Below are 21,530 nucleotides of genomic sequence, written 5' to 3'. Positions count from 1 at the left end.
TTTTACATTGCAAATGTCTATGGCCTTTAATGGTTTTCAAAAATTAGAACTGCTTCTTTATATTATACGCATTTTGCAAGTATATTTACTTAACAGTTTCACAGTATTTTAAATAAAGATGACAACGTTGTTAAGTACCTAACCCCCTTTTTTTTTTTTTTTCGCTGGGGGGACGGACTCTCCTTCTGTTGCCCAGGCTGGAGCGCAGTGGCGCGATCTCGGCTCACTGCAACCTGCGTCTCCCGGGTTCAAGCAATCATCCTGCCTCACCTCCCCCCACCCCCTCCGAGTAGCTGGGATTACAGGTGCGCGCCACCATGCGCGGCTAACTTTTTGTATTTTTAGTAGAGACGGGGTTTCACCACATTGGTCAGGCTGGTATCCAACTCCTGACCTCAGATTTTCCACCCGCTTCGGCCTCCCAAAGTGCTGAGATTACAGGAATGAGCCACCTCGCCGGGCCCCTAACTCTTTTAAAAATATTATTTTCATACAGTTAAAAAATATATATCATGAGATAATATCGAATAATTTTATTTAAAATGGAATAATTTTAGATAGCCTTGTTAATAGAAAAATGCACTGCAAAATCAGTTTGGCTAAAATAAGGCCTGATGCTGTCTGAACTTTAGGTGTTTCTTGGTTCCTTGTCTCAGTTGTTCTGTTCATAACTTTCAAAAGGTGAAATTTTATGCTGTTTAACAGAAAAGAATGGCAGGCTATTATTGGTGGCTTTCATTTTGGAAAATTAAGTTCACGAAGTTCTTACAAGTCAGTCTTACTCCAAATCATGTTCTGTACTGACGTTTAAAAGCTACTCTCACAAGGTATGCTTATAAAATAAGGTGACTCATTTTTAACATGTTTGTTCCCTTAGAAGTTGTTACCTTGGTAGACTGTTTATATACTGAACCAGTCCTGCTATTGCAGAAACACTTTTTTACAACCACACTTTTGGAATTAATTGCTTTTAAACCTTAGTATGTAGTATTATGTTAAATATTTTCAGTGCTGACTAATTTTTCTCTTCGAGGTTGGAGTTTAATTTTTTAAATACTCCGAAGTCTCTTGCTGCTAAGGCTGGTAAGTAAGGGAGGTAACTGATCTGAAATTTATAATTTTGGCCTCCCAAATAAAGTAAGATTCTATAGCAGGAATTGTTAATGTAAAGAGTTCTGGAATTGGCTTAAGAGGATCAGTAAATACCCTGAATTGGATACTGAAAGGATTCATTTTATGTATTATTTTTTGAACCAGAAACTATGAACATATGACTGGACAAGGTTACATTAGATAATGTAATATATTTTGTAGTGTTATGAACAAATAACGAAGTATCTTACTGTTTTAAGCTCTTTTATAAAAACACTTGAAGTTTTATTGAGATGTTTCGCATTTACAAATTATACATGAATAATTTGTAACATTTAAGTAGGTCATATGCTTCCAGTTTTCAAAGAATGGCACAATCCTGGAAAATGCCATTCAATTATTCTTGTTAGTCCACCCTTTTAAATAATGACGTATATTTTTAAGCTAGGAGGTAAAAAATAATCTATCTGTGTGATATCTGATGTAAAGATAGAAAAGGTGTGATATATTTTCTCATCAGTCAAAGGGGCACAGCTGACCCTCCTATAACAAAAGACAGGTTAACAAGAGAAAAGCATAACAGATTTATTTAATCAAAGTTTTACACTGCATGGGAGCCTTCAGAAATGAAGCCCCGAAGACCCAAGGAAAACTGTCTGTATTTATGATTAGATTCAATGAAGAATGGACAGCCATGTGGAAATGTGATTGGACAAAAAGAGTATGGTAATGGTAATAGACAGAAGTGGGGGAAACCCACCAAGGCCGGTTTGTTCAGATTATTCTTGGCTTCTCTGTAGACCCTCCTCCTCCTCCTCTAGTGGACAGGCCCGGACTCCTATGGAGTGAGGGTCTTCAGGACGGAAGGGAAAGTGACCTTTCTAGATTTTTTGTAGGGAAGAAGGTTCTAGTTTGTAATACACCGCCCAGGCGAGGAGGAATTCTGGTTTCTATGACTTCTTCAAGGGAGAAAGAGGACCAGGAGGTGGTCAGAGAGAGCTTTACTTCTGAGGCCTTCCACACTCCTTTAATTCAAAGTAATCAGCCTGCCAAAGTGCGATATTTTGGGGTATTGTTTTCTGAGCCCCAATACTGGCAATATGTTGCCTGATTACCTAAATTACTGATACAACTTACACTTAAAAGATTTTTGTGCAAACAGACACTGATTGGTTATTCTAAAGGTGTGGAGTGTAAAAGTTGAAAGCGTTTACAGTGTTTTTTTTTTTTTATGAACAGTACAAAAACTTGTTAGATGAGGAATATCCGTATCTTGTTACATGCTGCCCATCTCCCTCATGTTTCATTTTATGTCTGTTCTCCAAATGTAAGCTCAATAGGTGAATATCTTTTTTTGGCGGCGAAAGTATCTTCTGCTCTACTGAGTAACCTTTCTCTACCCCATTCTCTCATGTCCCTTCCAACTCTTACCATTTTTAACCTCTTATAATTCTGAAAATGCCACTTCAGTCTCTTTTTGTCCCTTTCTCTAATGACTGTGAAGTTTTTAGTTGCCTTAAATTCTTATCTCCTCAGCTACCTCAGTCTTCTACAAAAAAAATAGGTGAATTTTATGTAAGTTTTTTCATCTGAGTCTCACCATCACCAATATGCAGGGCAAATGAGATAACTGTCGTAGATGACACACACAAAAAAGTGTTTAACCAAAGTGTTTAAGTCAGCTGTGAAAATGGAAACTAGAAATTATGTATACTGGGCTCCAGTAATATGTTCTCTCTTGTAAGTAACACTTACCACAGTATTCAATTTATCACCAAAATTCCTGAGTTTATGGACAGGAGTAGAACTAATTCTGTTTCTTATACTTTCTGAGGAAGCTGACTTTATCAACACTGTTGGTTTTTCCCTTTGCAAGGCGCATACTTTGTGGAGGCTGGGATCTTGCAACCCAGCATCCGCTAGAGGTGAATAAGGATTGTTTATGCCAGTGATGATGGTCTCATCACCCTTCCCCCCAAGTTACTGTGGAAGCAGGACTCTTGGTCGGTGGGAGTTGGAGGGGAAGTCTGCTGGGGAGCTGCTCAAAATGTTTTCTTAGCAATAGTAAGAAATGACTGGGAGGAAGAAATGTCTCATGTTTTGGATACTGTTACAGGAGACAACCCTGATCCTCCAATTCCTATCTGTAAAATCAGGAATTGTGATTCCTGTCATGCAGGATTTTTGATAACTAAATAATATATGTAAGACATTTGGAAGAGTAGCACATAGTAAGCATAGGACAAATTACATTCCATCTTTCTACTGCATAGAATCAGTGTGCTTGAAATCTTTGCCTCTTAGCCTATAAGCTTCTAGCCCAGTTACTGTTTATGGATCTCTCATAAGCCTACCTACAACTCACCTGTCTCTGGCAGAACTACTTCTGACTTTCCATTTAGAAAGCAAGTCCATTCCAGAGAGTTAGTTTCTTCATAAAATTAGGCATGATGCAGGTAAATAACCTAAAATATTATCTTGCACACAGGAGATGTAAACAGCAATTGTTATTGTATTTTGTTCTTGTCCGTATCTTTAAAATAGTAATGCCATTTTCCATAGTCTTTAAAATTTGTTTTAATATTTTCTTTTGCTGCCAGTCTCTGGATTCCATTGTTCCTTCTGATTGCCTAAATGTTTAGCCTTAAAACTTCTTGTAGAGTCAGCTCTTGTATCGTTCTCCCCCACAGCTGCTAAGCTTAACCTCTTGATCATAGCTGTTAAGACTTTGTCCCCCAATCTCATGGGATTCGGAGTAAGCTTAAATTCCACGCTCTTGTTTTTATAGAATTGATTCTCAGCTCATAAGGACTCGCACACAAACTTGGTAACACAAGAGATATTGTAATGAGAGGATATGTATGTGTGTGTTTCAACCCTTCTGATGTTATATATTTTTATGAAAAGGATTTATTATCAACAGTCAAAGTTTGCAATTTTTATATTAAAATTTCCAAGTTTCCTTTTTATTTATTTATTTTTTGAGACAGGATCTCACTCTGTCACCCAGGCTAGAGTGCAGTGGCACAATCACAGCTTAACGCAGCAATCCTCCCACCTCAGCTTCCCAAGTAGCTGGAACTACAGGCACATGCCATCATGCCCGGCTCAAAAGTTTAATTGTTTGTTGTTGTTGTTGTTGTTGTTTGGTAGAGATGGGGTTTTGCCATGTTGCCCAGGTTTGTCTATCAAACTCCTGGGCCCTAGCGCTCTGCCTGGCTTGGCCTCCCAAAGTGCTAGGATGACAGGCATGAGCTGCCACACCCGTCTCAATGTTTCTTTATGTAATAGACTTTATTTTTAGTGTAGTTTTATGTTCACAGCAAAATTAAAAGGCAGAAGATTTCCCCTATGTCCCCTGTCGTCTCTAACTCTTCTTTTAAAATGGAAAATCTGGAAAGATTGGTTTCCACATAGCAACATTTGCTTCAAGCTGAAGAGTAGCTGTCTCCTTTGCTGTGCTGCCCACTACCCATTTCACTAGTTCGCAGTTCACTCCCTGTTAGACTACAAGCAGCTGCCTTCATTCATGTGTGTCACCTTGCTCTCACTCGTGTAGTTATTTGATACTAAAACTTATTTATGGAAGGAAGTAACATTAACTTCTTGCAGTAAAAAATTCTACAAGCATCTGTTATGCCTTAGCCCACTGAAGCTACAGAAATCTACAAAATATCAACATTTTGACTATAAATGCACTTTGAGCTCTATATAGTAAACTTTAAAATTATGCGTATCCTGTAATTAAGTGAAAACTTTAATTTGACACATTAAATTATATTGTGTATTTGTAAGCAGTGATTAAGACGTATAATTGCAGAGCGTATGACACAATAAAGCATGGTACCATTTAAGAAATATACAGCTCAAGTGCTATCTTCAGTTAATTTTCTCATTAGAAACATTAGTCCGTTACTGCTTTAAGAAAAAAGTTAAGATAAGGCAGTCATTTCTCCATTGCTAGTTATATCAGCCACATCTGCCCCTCCCCCAACCTGAATTCCTTCCAAACCGTTTCTGCTGTTTGCTCACCTAAGCGGAAAACCTGTGCCGTCTTCCATTTCCATTCAGTCTTCCATGTCTACTACCACGAGGTTTTAACAGTTCTGTCTGCCTCCAGCCTTGTTCCCGCTATCTTTCTTCCACATTGCTGCCAGAGTAATCTTTCCAAAATTCGAATTTGACCATGTCACTCCTTTCAGTAGTTCCCTAACTCTTGTCCAAAAAAGGCCAGCCACCTTTACTTGATTCCTGGGTGTCACAGAAGATGGTGATGTGACTGGTGGAAAAATATCAACAAACAGAAAGTAACGTTTCATATATGGCAAAGGCTATGGAGACTTTTGGAGAACTTGTGTTATTTTGTATCTGAAGCTTTTCTGATAGTGCTTCTCCATTTAAAATGTACACTTTATTTCCCTGATTCACTTTTCTGAGTGTTAACCCTTTTAAATGTAACCCAGATACCATTTTTTCCAGAAGACCCCGCTGCCGCTAGCTTAGGTGCTTTCTTCTGTGTTTTCATAGCTCTTTGTACTTCTCAGTCATTATCATGTGTTCTGTTAAAAAAATATGAAATAAGTGCTCCATGTTACACAGATTTCGAAAACAAACAGTTTACTTTGGGATTTCTCAAAATCTTTAATGTGCTAAAGTGGATCAGCATTCTCCAAGAGACGGCTATAGTATGAAGGATTTTCCAAATAACACTGAACCATTTTTGGAGCTGTTTTAAATTTCCAGTTTCTTTTTCATTCTTAAGCTGTGTATGTATGCATGTGTGTGTGCAAGTGCTATTTTCTTTTGTTGTTCTGAGGATATTACATAAATTTATAGTCATCATGTCTTTGCTCTTGAGTTTTTATGTTTTAGTTTCTTGAATTTGGTGCACAGTTTGCGTGGTTTTGTTTTATTCAAACCTTTATGATGTTCTTGTTTCTGTATTTGAGGTTCCCTGTTGACTTGTTTGTGAATACTTACTCTGTTTACCATAGTCTGCTTCTGGTGATGAAGAATAAGAATGACGAGTCCTTAGGTAGGGCAAGCTGATAGTTACCTTCTGGAAGAGGAGGCTTCCTGGGGAGTCAGTAGCTGTCATGGGGTTAGTAACTTCCTGAGGAGTCTCGGCTAGCTTAGGGGCTGTCTCTGTGTTAATCCGAATGCAAATATTACTGCTGTTTACCAGTAACAAGCTGGGAACAAGCTAGGAAAAGAGGCTAATTCCCTAGCCTACCTGCTGCTCCACGAATGTCACCCTGTTGATTAATTACTCTGAGAAATGCTCCTGACCTGCCCTCTTCCCCCCAAACTCTTGGTTTGCATTGACTTGGTTCAAGGGCTTAAAGGACCTTTAAACTGCTCCAAACTTTGTATTGGTCTTATGTTTTGGATTGTGATTGTTTTCCTTGTTTACTTTCTTTTTCTTTTCTTTTTTTTTTTAAAACGTTCACCGTTTCCTTACATTTAATCCTTTCTGTTTGTCAGTTTCCTCAGGATTTATCTGTATATGGTAGTTTTTGCTTTTCAGCACTGTTACGGATTTGCTTTTGAAAGATCTGTTTTGTACTTCTATCAAAACATCACAAGTACCCCATAAATATGTATAACTATTATGTATCCATAATAATTAAAAATAAAAAAATCTGTTTTGATTTTTTTATCGAAATCATGGAGATTTAGATAGGATGTTTGTCTGTCTGTTCTCCATCTATTCTAAGCACCGGAATCTTTTATTTGCAAGATTCACCTGTAAACATTACTTCAGTTACCCAACACTAAGGGAAATGCAAGACATCATTATCTTGAATTGATCTTTTTAGTAACTTGAGTTTCTCATCAGACTGTATGCTCATTCAGAGCACAAACCACCCCATATTCATCTCTGTATTTCCATTTCCTTGCAGGATGCTGGATATATGGTTGGTGTTCAGTTAAACTGAGTCTTATGAAATCAAACTAAATGTAAGCATAAATACAAAATATAAACTAAGTAGGCCGGGTGCAGTGGCTCACTGAGCGCCTGTAATCCCAGCACTTTGGGAGGCTGAGGCAGGTGGATCGCCTGAGGTCAGGAGTTCGAGACCAGCCTGGCCAACAGGGTGAAACCCTGTCTCTACTAAAAATATAAATATTAGCCGGGCATGGTGGCAGGCACCTGTAATCCCAGCTACTAGGGAGGCTGAGGCAGGAGAATCGCATGAACCCTGGAGGCAGAGGCTGCAGTGAGCTGAGATCGCGACGTTGCACTCCAGCCTTGGCAACAAGAGTGAGACTTCATGTTAAATATGTGTGTGTGTGTGTGTGTGTGTGTATGTGTATATATATATATATATATAAACTAAGTGATAAGTTATTGTTCTGTAAAAGGAAGCTTCACCGTAACTAATGCCTCTGTTGCGTTTTTAAATCTTTTAAAATTGGTACATGATAGCTGTACAAACACTAGGTCTTATTTCATTTATCAACTATATGTTTAAACTCACTAATTAATTTCATTTCCCCTCCTGTTTACCCTTCGCAGTGTCTGGAACCATCACGCTACTTTCTTTCTTTGTGGATCTACTTTTTTAGCTTTCACGTATGCAATGTTTGTCTTTTTGTGTTTGGTTTATGTCACTTAACGTAATCACTCCCAGTTCCACTCATGTTGCTGCAAATGACAGGATTTCATCCTTTTTTATGGTGGGATAATATTCTGTTGTGGATTATGCCACATTTTCTTTATCCATTCATTTGTTGATGTGTACTTAAGTTTATTACATATTTTGGCTGTTGTGAATAGTGCTGCGATAAACGTGGGAGTGCAGCTATCTCTTTGATTTTTTTTTTCTTTATTTTGGCAATATACCCAGTAGCTGAATTGCTGAATCATATGGTAGTTTCATTTTTTTTTTCCAAGGTTCTAAAGGTGCAGAGATATTGTTAGTCTTTTGAGGAAGCTCCATACTGTTCTCCATAGCAGACTCCAAATTAGTTGTACTAAGTTGCATTCCTACCGGCAGTGTATCAGGGTTCCCCTGTCTCCAAATCCTTACCAGCATTCGTTATTGCCTGGCTTTTTGATAAAAGCCATTTTAACTGGGGTAAAATGAATTTTTTTTGTTTTAGAGACAGGGTCTCACTGTGTTGCCCAGACTAATCTGGAACTCCTGGGCTCAAGCAGTCCCACTTCAGTCTTGCATGTAACTGGGTTTACAGGCACACACCACCACACCCTGTATGCTGCTTTTGAGAAATGTTTGTTGAGATCTTTTGCCCATTTTTAAATCACATTATTTGTTTTTCTGCTTTTGAGTTGTTTGAACTCCTCATGTATTCTGGTAATTAATTGCTTGTCAGATGGATAGTTTACAAATGTTTTCTCCCATTTTTTGGGTTGTCTCTTCACTTTGTTGGTTGTGTCTTTGCTATGTAGGATTTATTTATTTATTTATTTATTTGAAATGGACTTTGGCTTTTGTTGCCCAGGCTGGAGTGCAATGGCACTATCTCGGCTCACCACAACCTCCGCCTTCCGGGTTCAAGCGATTTTCCTGCCTCAGCCTTCCAAGTAGCTGGGATTACAGGCATGCACCACCATGCCCGGCTAATTTTGTATCTTTAGTAGAGTCAGGGTTTCTCCATGTTGGTCAGGCTGGTCTCAAATTCCTGACCTTGGCCTCGCTGTGTAGGTTTTTAGCTTGATGTAATCCCATTTATCTGTATGTGCTTTAGATGCCCGTGCTTTTGAGGTCTTACACAAAAATTATTTGCCTAGAACAATGTCCTGAAGTGTTTCCTCAATGTTTTCTTCTAGTGGTTTCACAGTTTCAGGTCTTAGATTTAAGTCATTAATCCATTCTTATTTGATTTTTGTGTGTGGTAAGAGATAGGGTCTAGTTTCATTCTTCAGCATGTAGTTACCCGGTTTTCCCAGCACCATTTATCGAAAACATCATCCTTTCTCCATTGCATGTTCTTGGTGCTTTTGTCGAGATGAGTTGGCTGTAAATTATATTTGGGTTCCTTGTTTTGTTCCATTGGTCTATGTGTTTGTTTTTAGTCCAGTAGCATGTGATTTTGTTACTATAACTTTGCAGTAAATTTTGAAGCTGGATAGTCTGGTGCCTCCAACCTTGTTCTTTTTGCTCAGAGTTGCTTCAGCTATTCAGGGTCTTGTGGGTCCATATAAGTATTAGGATTTTGAACAATGAAAACACATGGATACAGGGAGGGGAACATCACACACTGGGGCCTATCAAGGGGTGGGGGGGTTAGGGGAGGGCTAGCATTAGGAGAAATACCTAATGTAGGCAATGGGTTGATGAGTGCAGCAAACCACCATGGCACATGTATACCTTTGTAACAAAACTGCACGTTCTGCACATGTACCCCAGAACCCAATGTATAATTTTAAAAAAAATTATGATTGTTTCTATTTTTGTGAAGAATGTCATTGGTATTTTGATAGGGATTGCAGCAAATCTGTACTTTGCTTTGGGTAGTATTGCCGTTTTAACAGTATTTATTCCTCCAGCCCCAAGCATGGAATATCTTTCCATTTTTTTTGTACATGTCGTCTTCCATTTCTTTCATCAATGTTCTGTAGTTTTCCTTGTTTAGGTCTTTCACTTCTTAGGTAAAATAGTTTGCTAGGTATTTTATATTCTTTGTAACTATTGTAACTAGGATTACTTTTTTCTTTAAATTGTTCGTTGTTAGCATATGTAAATGCCACTGATTTTTGTATGTTAATTTTGTATCCTGCACCTTTACTGAATTGGTTTATCACTTCTAACAGGTTTTTTGTTTGTCTGTTTTTTTGATGGAGTCCTTAGGTTTTTCCAGTTGTAACATTATGTCATCTGCGAACAAGGCTAATTTATCTTCTCTTTTCCATTTTAGATGCCCCCTTTATTTCTGTCTCTTGCCTAATTGCTCTGGCGAAGACTTCCACTGTTATATTGGATAAAAGTTTGAAAGTGGGCATGCTTGTCTTATTCTAGATCTTAGAGGAAAGGCCTTCAGTTTTTCCACATTCACTATGATGTCAACTATGGTTTGTCATATATGGCCTTTGTTATTTTGATGTATGTTCATTCTATACCCAGTTTGATGAGGGTTGTAGTCACAAAGGATTTTATCGAGTGCTTTTTCAGCATCTGTTGAAACAATCATATGTTTTTTGTTCTTGGTTCTGTTAATGGATATATCACATTTATTGATTTGCGTATGTATTGCACTGTCCTTGCATTCCTAGGGTAATCCCACCTGATAATGGTGAATGATCTTTTTAATGTTTTGTCGGATTTGGTTTGCTAGTATTTTGTTCAGGAGTTTTGTATGTATGTTAATCTGTAATATTGGCCGTAGTTTTCTTTTTTCTTGTTTCTTTGGATAATGCTGATCTTGTAGAATGAGTTTGGAAGTAGTCCCCTCTTCAATTTTTTTTGAGGCATGAGTAGAATTGTTATTAGTTCTTTAAGTGTTTGGTAGAATTCAACAGTGAAGCTATCAGGTCCTCAGCTTTTCTTTATGTGAGACTTTTTATTATTGCTTTAATCTCACTATTATTGGCTTATTGAAGTTTTCTATTTTGTCATGGTTCGATCTTATCAGGTTGTATATGTCCAGCAATTTATTCCTTTCTTTTAGGTTTTCCAGTTTTTTAGCATATCATTCATAGTAGTGCCTAATGATTCTTCATAGTTCTGTAGTCTCAATTGTCACATCTCCTTTTTCATTCTGACTTCATTTATTTGGGTCTTCTCTCTTAGTTCATCTAGCTAAAGACTTGATGATTTTGTTTATCTTTTCAAATAACCAACTTTTCATTTTCTTTATCTTTTGTATTTTTGGTCTCAACTTCATTGATTTCTGCTCTGATATTTATATTTTTTCTCCTTTTAGGTTTGGTTCTTCTCTAGTTCATGAAAGTGCATAGTTGGGTTGTTTATTTGAAGTCTTTTTACTTTTTTGATATAGTCATTTATTGCTATAAACTTTCTTCTTTGTACCACCTTTGCTTTATCCCATAGATTTTGGTGTGTTCTATTTCCATTTTCATCTGTTTGAAGACTTTTTAAAATTTCCTTTTTAATTTCTTCATCAACCCATTGGCTGTTCAGCAGCATGTTTAATTTCCATGTGGTTGTGTAGTTTCTGAAGTTCCTCTTGTTATTGTTTTCTAGTTTTATTGCATTGTGGTCAGAAAACATACTTGATATAATTTCTGATTTCTTTGAATTTGTTCAAACTTGTTTTATGGCCTAGGATTTGTTCTTTTCTGGAGAATGTTCCATGTGCTGATGAAAAGAACATATTCTGCAGCAATTGAGTGCAGTGTTATGTAAATGTCAATTAGGCCTATTAGGTCCAACGTGAAGTTTAACTTTGGTTTTGCTTTATTGATTTTCTGTCTGGATGATCTTTGCATTACTGATAGTAGAGTGAAAGTCCCCTATTGTTATTGTATTGCAATCTATCTTTCTCTTTAGTTTCACTAATGTTTGCTTTATGTACTTTGGAGCTCTGGTTTTGGGTGCATGGATATTTGTAATTGTTATATCTGCTTGCTGAATTGACCCCTTTATCATTTTATATAGTGACCTTTGATTCTTTTTATAGTCTTTGATTTCTAGTCTCTTTTATTTGATATAAGTATAGCTACTTCTGCTCCTTTTGGTTTCCAGTTGCATGAAGTATCTTTTTCTACTCCGTCACTTTCAGTCTACATGTGTCTGTGTATATGAAGTGGGTTTCTTGTAGGCAACATATTCTTGGGTCTTGTTGCTTTATCCATTCAGCCACTTCGGGCCTTTCAATTGGAGAATTTAGTCCATTACATTAATTATTGATAAGTAAGGACTTCCATTTTGTTACTTGTTTTCTGGTTGTTTTTAATCTCCCCTCTTCCTTTCTTACTGTCTTCCTTTGTAGTTAAGTGACTTTCTTTGGTAGTATGTTTTAATTGACTGCTTTTCTATTTTTAGTGAATCTACTATAGGTTTTTGCCCTGTGGTTTTCATGAGACTTACAAAAACATGTATGTAATAAGTTATTTCAAAGAGACGATAACTTAGATCACAAAGAAAAGAATAGAAACAAAAATATTTTTGCCTTAACTCCTTCTCCCCAACATTTTGACTTTTAAGTGTCTCAGTTTACAGATTTTTATATTACCTATGTCTTAACAGGTTGTCATAGCTATTGTTGTTTTTGATAGATTTTTATTTTGGGCCTCATACTGGAGTTATAAGTGGACTGCACACCATAATTACAGTATTAGAGGATTCTGGGTTTCTTAATTTTGCCAGTGGATTTCATGCCTCCAAATGTTTTCTCTTTGCATATTAATGTTTTTTTCTTCCAGATTGATGAACTCCGTTTAGCATTTCTTATAAGATGGGTCTTGGGTTGAATTCTCCATGCTTTTATTTGTGTGGGAAAGACTTTGACTGTCCATATTTGAAAGGTAATTTAGCTGGTTACAGTATTTTTGGATGGCAAGTGTTTGTTTGTTTGTTTGTTTGTTTGTTTTTTCCTTTCAGCATTTGGAAAATGTTGTTCCACTCCCTTCTGGCCTATCTGGTTTTCATTGAGAAGTCTGTTGCCAGACACATTAGAGCTCCTTTTTATGTTATTTGTTTCTTTTGCTGATTTTAGGATCGTCTCTTTGTGCTTCACCATTGAGAGTTTGATGATTATATGCCTAGGAGTAGCCTTATTTGTGTCGGATTTGTTCAGTGTATCTGACCTTCCAGTACCTGGATATTTATGTCTTTCTCAAGCTTTGGAAGTTTTTTCTGTGACTGTTTCTTGGAATAAACTTTCTACCCCTTGCTCTAGCTCAACTTCCTTTTGAACACCAGTAATTCTTAGATGTGGTCTTCTGAGGCAATTTTCTGTATTTTGCAGGTGGTCTTCATTTCTTTTCAGTATTTTTTCTTCTTTCTTTTACTGTGTATTTTCTAATAACCTGTCTTCAGGCTTACTGATTCTTTCTTCTCCCTGATCCATTCTGCCATGGAGAGCCTGTAATGTATTTCAGTTCAGTAAACATATTTCTCAGTTCCAACATTTCTGTTTAATTTTTTATTATTACTTAAATATCTTTGTTAAATTTCTCTGCTAAGTTTCTGAATTTTTTGTTTTATCTTAGAGATCGCTGAGTTTCCTTAAAACTACTATTTTAAATTCTTGTTCAGAGAGCTCACATATTATTATCTCATTAGGGTCAGTCATTTGTTCTTTGCTTTGTCTGCTTAGGGAAGTCAGGCTCCCTGTTTGCTCTTGTTTCCTGTGGATGTGCATCTATGTCTTTACTTTAAAGAATTAGTTATTTATTCTGGTCTTCTCTCTGGCTTGTTTTGGTTTTTTGAGCATATTTGCTTAAAGACTCTTTACTGTAAGGTTGCTGCCTCCTTTTTGCTTCTCAGTGGCACTTTAAATCCAAGTTTGCCTTGGCTCTAGTAAATACCTGGAGCACTGCCCATTTCTAATGGGGGAGCTCCCGAAGGGGATATCCCAACAGTGTGGGAAGGCTGGCAAAGGGTTCCTGCCCAGGGTATCTGTGGAATGTATCTCCTACAGCATGGAACTGCTGAATAGGCACACTGATTTGGTGTTTTCTTTGGCTGCAGACAGAGCAGTTTCCGGGGTTGAGGATTGTAGTTTTGCCTCTCCCCTTTGTCTCTGGCTGTCCTCAGGGATATTTCTCCCTTCAGTCCTCATGATGCTTCCTGTGAGTTGAGGCAGAGATGCTTCTCCTGCCAGGGAACCAAAAATGGTGGGGAAGCTGATTGTCCACCTCAATCTTACTTTTTCCAGTGTAGAAACCGTGAGTTGAGGGGAAATTTTTTGCATGCTTGGTGCTGGGAAGATTGTGGGGAGAGGCATCACAGATATGGAAGTCTGATTCTCTCACCATCTGCTCAGAGTTTTTTCACTTCTCTGTGGCCCTGGGAAGTGACTGATCCTCATGTTTGAGTTCTGGGATGTTGTTGGTATTAATCTTAGTGTTACGTATTTGTTGTTTTCTGTGACATTACGTGAAGCCAGTTTGCTTCTATTACACCATTTTGGAACTTGAAATCTCTATTGCATGTTAAGGTCTGTTTGTTTTCATCTGGGGGACTTTCAAAGAAATGAGGATGCCAGTTAATCTATATTCTTAATAAGAAAGTTATATATTATTACAGCTTTAGCCCCAACAAATTCAGAGCCACTGAGGTAAAACTATAGTAATTCTCTTCTCCCAGAGAAACTAGAAAATGAAATTATTAATTTACAGGTCATTTAAATTTTCTCTTGTGGTGTGATTAAAATATTACTTTAAAATGTGTGTGTGTATGTGTGTGTGTGTGTGTGTATTTACGTTGAAAATAGTACCATTGTCAGTATAAAGATATGGCTATAAGAATGTTTATCAAAACATGGTTTATAAGAGTAAAAACTGCAAACAGTCTAAATATCTAATAGTAGAAAATAGCTTAAATAATAGCATGAGCGTATACTAGAACATTATGCAGCCATTAAAAATTATAGGCTGGGCATGATGACTCACGCCTGTAATCCTAGCACTTTGGGAGGCCGAGGTGGGCAGATCACGAGGTCAAGAGATCGAGACCATCCTGGCCAACATGGTGAAACCCCCCCTCTACTAAAAATACAAAAATTATCTGGGTGTAGTGGCGCGCACCTGTAGTCCCAGCTACTCAGGAGACTGAGGCAGGAGAATCACTTGAACCCAGGAGGCAGAGGTTGCAGTGAGCCGAGATCTTGCCATTGCGCTCCAGCCTGATGACTGAGTGAAACCCCGTCTCAAAAAAAAAAAAAAAAAAGATATTGTAAAATAACATTTACTGATTTGGAAAGGTAATCACAATTGAGTGAGAAAAGAGTAACTTACAAAATTGATGTACAGTGTAATTATATTTTCATTTTAAATAAGGCTATGTATGTACAAAGAAGTTCAGAAGATTATACAGCAATATGTTAACAGTGGTTTTTTGCTGATAACTTTTTTTTACTGAGAATGAATGTTTTGGAATAAGTTTTTTAAAAGTATTAAAATAACATATTCAAAATCACATTTGTGATGAATATTCAGGGAATTATTCCTGTTTTAATTAAGTAAAACAATTACATATCTGTTGTTTTATCTAATGCGCTAATGAAAATGCATTTCTAGATTGCCATGATTAACTTGTTTTGGAATTTGTTGATGGTTCAGCTCTCATTAATATTATAAGTATCACCTTCTGTTATTTGTGATACCTAGTTTGTGAAGAAAACTCATAAAAAATTTTTAGGAACTGTCATCAATATAACGAGAAAATGAATTGGACATTTCTGACCAATTATTTAGGTAAAAATTATTTAAATCAAATTTATTTTAATATGTTTTCAATGAAAATTTTCTATAAAAATCTAAATGTCTGAAAAACTGAGGAGTTAAAACTTCATCGGAAGGCCAAGGCAGGCGGATCACTTGAGGTCAGCAGTTTGAGACCAGCCTAGCCAGCATGGCAAAACCCCTTGTCTACTATATATATATATATATATATATATATATATATATATATATACACGTATATATATATATATATATATATATAACCGGGTGTGGTGGCACGTACCTGTAGTCCCAGCTACTCATGAGGCTGAAGCAAGAGAATTGCTTGAACCCAGGAGGCAGAGATTATAGTGAGCCAAGATCGGGCCACCACACTCCAGCCTGGGTGACAGAGTGAGACTCCGTGTCAAAAAACAAAAAACTTTAATGCTGTAAATCTAGAGAGGGACCAACTTGCATGTTTTAAATGCCTATTTAATAATAGCTAACATTTATTGAACACTTACTTGCCTGGTAGTATGTTGGGGGATTTACATGCATTGTTTTGCGTAATCTAACAAATCTTTTAGGTAGATAGATTTTTTTTAACGTCTCCCTTTCCCATTTGAGAGAAAAGGCTTAACTTACCCATGACAGTAAATAAATAGTAAAGACAGGATTTGAACCCAGGAAGCCTGACTTGAGAGGCAGTGCTCTTAATCACTAAGATGCTCTAGTTGACTTTGAACTGGTGGATGCTTTTGTGACCAGTATTTATTTCCTTGAACAATGACCTCTTCAGGTTCTAAAATAATGTAGAGAAATAAAAAAACTTAGGCCATTCTATTGATTATGTGGTGTTCATACAAGGGAGGAGGTTTTTCAGTCCAAACCTAATTCCCAAAGAAAAACTTCCAGAAAAACGGTTCAAGTCCTAATATTGAGTATCCACTTGAGTCTCTTCTTATTTGTTTCTTCTAAGTGATAACTCCATTACTTAGGATATCAGAGAGGAAAGCTTATCTACATCTACAGTTTTTCTGTAACTCCATCCCACAACTTTTGAATCTTTTAAGCTGTCTTAAGATTCACATATCCTAGAGGCTGGGTTTTTATCAAAGGACCAAAAACAGAGGGAAATAAGAGGTTTTATAAAGCTGTTAGATGAAGCATCCAAAAGAACAAAAAACAAATCGTTTTTCATAAGCTAGGCCTTTGAAGGGTATTCATGCTTGAAGAAGTTTCATGTCCATTTCAATATTAAGCTTCCTCTGCAACCTCACCTCATTAATACTACTTGGCATTTTCCCCCTTGGAAATGTCATGAATATTGGTTAGAATTTCAAGTGAGCCCCCAAAAGACTTGCTTAGTGTATTGTAGTTGTAATAATGTATGCCTGCAAATAACAATAAAACAGAATTATGAATGTAGAATGTTGAAGTATCAGGGACTTAGAAGCCAAGAATTATATTAGCTGCCAATACCAAAGACCCAAGAATGGTGGCTAAAACAAGATAAAAGTTTATTTTTCTCACACATAAAGGAAATTCAGAGTTTGACAATTTCGTAGTCATCAAGGACCCAAGCTACTTCTTTCTTTTTTTTTTGAGACGTAGTCTCGCTCTGTCGCCCAGGCTGGAGTGCAGTGGCGCAATCTCGGCTCACTGCAAGCTCCGCCTCCCGGGTTCACGCCATTCTCCTGCCTCAGTCTCCGAGTAGCTGGGACTACAGGCGGCCGCCACCACGCCCGGCTAATTTTTCGTAGTTGTAGTAGAGACGGGGTTTCACCGTGGTCTGGATCTCCTGACCTCGTGATCCGGCCGCCTCGGCCTCTCAAAGTGCTGGGATTACAAGCGTGAGCCACCGCACCTGGCCACTACTTCTTTCTTTCTGCCTAGCTTTCCTTAGTATATGGCTGCCATTCTCAGAGTCACTCATGGTACAAAATGGCTCTTAGAAGTCTAGTTCCTAGATCCAAGGAGGAAGTAGAAGGAAGGCAGGAAGGGCAAAATAGGCTCATATCGGTTGTCTGTTATTTTGTTCCCTTTAAGATATTTTCCTACAATTTCTTCCTACAACTTTCCTGTGCATTTTACTGGCTGGGATTTAAGTCTATAGCAACAACTACCTATAAGAACTAACTAGAACATTGCTACCCAGAATAAAATCAGGCTTCTCTACTTAGAAAAAAGGGGATATTTGTTTTTGGAAAGCAGCCAGCATCCTCTGTCATAAGATTGTAGGACACATCTCATCTAGACTTTTAAGTTCAAGCTGTTAAGACCCAGACTTCCCAGCTGCCGATATTGCTGGATAGTGGCAGTTAAAACCCAGATGGCTTGCTCACCTGTATGAACCAGAGAGCACACAATTGCTTCTGCTAATGGTAAATTGGATAGACTGATAGTAAATCGGTGTAGCACTAATGAAGAGTTTTTTCTTGTCTCTTTACCTCATCATCCCCCTTCCCCTGGATAGTTCTGAATATTACTGTGTGCTTAGTTGATGAGCCTTTCTAACTATTATCATTTTCCTTCCCCTCAAGATACAAGTTTTGCTGGCTATCCAGATTCTGTGATTAAAAATAAAGGTAGTTTTAGTAGATTCCAGCACTTAACATTCGTCTTAACAATAATGGTTTCATGACTTTGGGTAAATTTTTTTAAATTTTCTCCTTCAGTATAGCCGAAATACAGAAAGATGTGGAATACAGATTGCCATTCACCATAAACAACCTGACAATTAACATTAATATGTGAGTAGAATTGTATCCTACTTTTTCATGTAAAAGGACTTAACAGTTTTTTTATTGTTTTGTTTCTTAGTTATTAGACATAAGCTTTTAAGGTGAACTTATTTCAAGTAACTATATTATAAAATAGTGCACAATTCAGTGAAATAAAAATATTCAAAAGCTATCACTGTAAGTTATAGTGCTATAAGAAAGAAACTAGAAAAGAGGAAATGCAATAAGAATGTGCAGTACTAATTCTTAGTACTGTAATTGTTTTTATTGATTAGCACTAAAATCTTAGCTAGAGGTATGCTGAAAAATGATAATAAAAAACAAAGGGGTTATATATATAAAGCCATAAAGCCATTAGGGATAGATTCACCTTTAAATCAGTAACAAGTTAAAATATTCCAAATTTCAGCAACAGATATACTACATCAACCAGAAAGTTCAAGGCTAGGTTTGATTTGCTGATCATTTTTAAGAAAAACAAAAAAGTTAAAAATGTAATTATGAGGTTTTTACTTAAGTTACAAAAAGTTGGACAAAGCAATTGCTGAAGTAGCAATTTAGCCTTAAATGCAGCTATGAGGCTGTAGTGTGAAAAGGTTGTGATTACCTCCGGTTACATTAAGTGGCTGCTGCTAGAGCAAGTGTTTGAGCCAGATAAGAAGGCACTTAACTTGAAGACAGGAACCTTATCTTATTCACCTTCACATTCTCCTTGCCTAGCATAGTGCCTGTACATAGGAGGTCTTATTAAATACTAATTGAATGAGTGAATTAAAGCATGAATATATAACTGCTATGTTAACTTGATACATACGAGCTTTTTTATTTATTTATTTATTTATTTTTGAGACAGAGTCTCCCTCTGTCGCCCAGACTGGAGTGCAGTGGCAAAATCTTGGCTCACTGCAACCTCCACCTCCCGGGTTCAAGCGATTCTTCTGCCTCAGCCTCTTGAGTAGCTGGGATTACAGGCACGCCCCACCACGCCTGGCTAATTTTTGAATTTTTAGTAGACATTAGGTTTCACCATGTTGGTCAGACTGGTCTTGAACTCCTGACCTCGTGATCCACCTGCCTCGGCCTCCCAAAGTGCTGGAATTACAGGCGTATGTGAACTGTTTGAATCCTCACAGCAGCCCTGCAAATTAGGACAAATTACAGAAACACGGTTAGTAAGTAGCATAGTCAAGATACAAGCTGGGCTCCAAAGGCCATTTAGTGCCTTTTTTACCAAACTAGTTTTAAAATCTTCAGCTTTGTAAATGAAGTAGTTTTATCTCTCATCCAATTCCCAGGTAGAGCTAAGCAGGAGAGGCCAACAAGGACCCAGCTTTCTTTTCAACGGTACGACCAACAAATAGTTTTCTGAACCAACCGGGACACAAAGAGACAATTCAAAGTAAAATATTCTTGAGTTTTAGAGATTTGGAAATAGGGTTTCATATCCAGTAAACTCTCATTTTTAAGATTTCACTCACTAATCTTGGTTTTATAGTAGTTCAAAAAAGTTTAAAATTTCCGCTTTTGTGTGTGTGTGTGTGTGTGTGTTGAAAATTAACTGTTCTTTACTTGAAACCATGTGATTGACCTCTAACTTGGGAGAGATTTGTCATTTGGGGCATTTGGAAAGGAGGCGTGTAGAACCAAGTCTTGATGACAGCTACAACATTTCAATCCCCCTACTTTACATTTTATCCTCTTACTCTTTAGAAATACAGTAAATAGTGAAATAATGTTTCACAGCCTTTTATTTGTTTTTATCTTACTTTAGTTTTTTAAAGATGGGGTCTCACTGTGTTGCCCAGGCTGGACTTGAAGTCCTGGGCTCAAGTGGCTCTCCTCCCTCAGCCTCCCAAGTAACTGGGACTACAGGCATGCACCACCACGCCCAGCCGTGACAGCATTCTCAAAGTAGAAAAACCACAGAAAATTATACGGCTAGAACTTGTGGTCCAATAAATAGCCAGACTGAACTAGTATGGTTCACCTGATAAAAATGCCTGATCTAATTTTTACATAAGATTTTGTATAGCTTGGTATATTGTGTTTGAAAGCAACTAATTGGCATGATGTGAAGAATATTCTCTAATTCATGTCCATATGTCACATTAAGATTTTACTGTGTTGAGTGACTAGTCTCGTTATCAAATTTTATTCTTAAACATATTTTCAGACAACACCATAATAGAGCACTTATTACTAAATAACCCATATATCGAAGTGTGAAAATTTAATTTACTTTTAAATAGCTTTGTTTTAAGATTTTGACTGTGTAATGTACCTTTGTTACCTTTGTTTTTGTTTTTCATCTGTTCTACCTCTACCAGATTGCTTCCTCCGCAGTTTCCTCAGGAAAAACCAGTGATCAGTGTTTATCCACCAATACGACATCACTTAATGGATAAACAAGGAGTGTATGTTACCTCTCCATTAGTAAACAATGTATGTATATGGGATAATTTATTTCAGGGTAATATAATAGGTGTATTACTTTTCTACTAAATATTTTAGAAATCTGAAATGCATTTAAAGTTTCATTTTGTCATGACTACTTTTTTTAAAAATTGAATATTTAAGACTACGCCTTAAAGTTCTTACAATATGATATGGTTGATTGTGAAAGAATGTAACTTCCATATACTCTAGTATTTACCTTTGAACCCTCAAATTATTGTAAATAAGTAAGGAAATATTTTGGCTCCATTTTTGATTGAATGGACTTTTAACCTGTTTACTAATCACCAGATATTTATGGTCTTGACTCTGTAAGAAAATGTTACAACTTGTTAATTGCTAATATCCTTTTTCATTTAATTCTTGACCTGCAAAAGTAAGTTAATATTTAGAGTGACATTATCCTAATGAGACTTTATAATCTTTTTCTGAAAGTGATTTTAAGCATCATGTATTGTTAATTTCAGTTTACAATGCACTCAGATCTTGGAAAAATTATTCAGAGTCTGTTGGATGAGTTTTGGAAGAATCCTCCAGTTTTAGCCCCTACTTCAACAGCATTTCCTTAGTAAGTATATTTCTAATAAATAAAAAAGTCTGCATGTATTTTAACGTATTACAGTAATCAAAATATAGTTTAAAAATTCAAATGATGTTAAAAATCAGTCCTCTGATTTCTGCATCCCCACAAATACATCCACACTTTCAGAGGCAACTGTTTTACTCTTTTACCTGTTTCTTCTAATGTTTACCTACATCTTTCTGAATAATGTATGCATACTTCTATCTCTTGATTCTTTCATTTTAGATATTATCTACTGGCCTCCTATTGTAATAGATGAAGATTTCAGCTGTTTCTCACTAAACTTCCTTTTTCCTCGTTGTCTCAGTGAAATTATATCATGATTTTTAATGTTATTCCA

The 21,530-nt window shown here is 36.8% G+C and overlaps 1 protein-coding gene across 2 annotated transcripts in view; it reads left to right on the top strand.

Annotated features, from left to right (window-relative positions):
- The window catches only part of VPS37A (VPS37A subunit of ESCRT-I), a 50,347-nt gene that overhangs the window by 1,199 nt on the left and 27,618 nt on the right, over positions 1 to 21,530 (top strand). Inside the window, exons 2-4 of one of the 2 annotated variants that reach the window (XM_003256706.4) lie at positions 18,088 to 18,162; positions 20,481 to 20,595; positions 21,075 to 21,175. In XM_003256706.4, coding sequence (XP_003256754.2) covers positions 18,088 to 18,162; positions 20,481 to 20,595; positions 21,075 to 21,175 — 291 coding nt within the window. The remainder of the gene's footprint in view (positions 1 to 18,087; positions 18,163 to 20,480; positions 20,596 to 21,074; positions 21,176 to 21,530) is intronic. The other variant, XM_030812332.1, reaches the window with a different exon arrangement.

Source organism: Nomascus leucogenys, chromosome 4 (genome assembly GCF_006542625.1).
Source record: "Nomascus leucogenys isolate Asia chromosome 4, Asia_NLE_v1, whole genome shotgun sequence".
In the NCBI taxonomy this organism is placed as follows: Eukaryota; Metazoa; Chordata; class Mammalia; order Primates; family Hylobatidae; genus Nomascus; species Nomascus leucogenys.
This window is presented reverse-complemented; position numbering and strand designations above follow the sequence as displayed.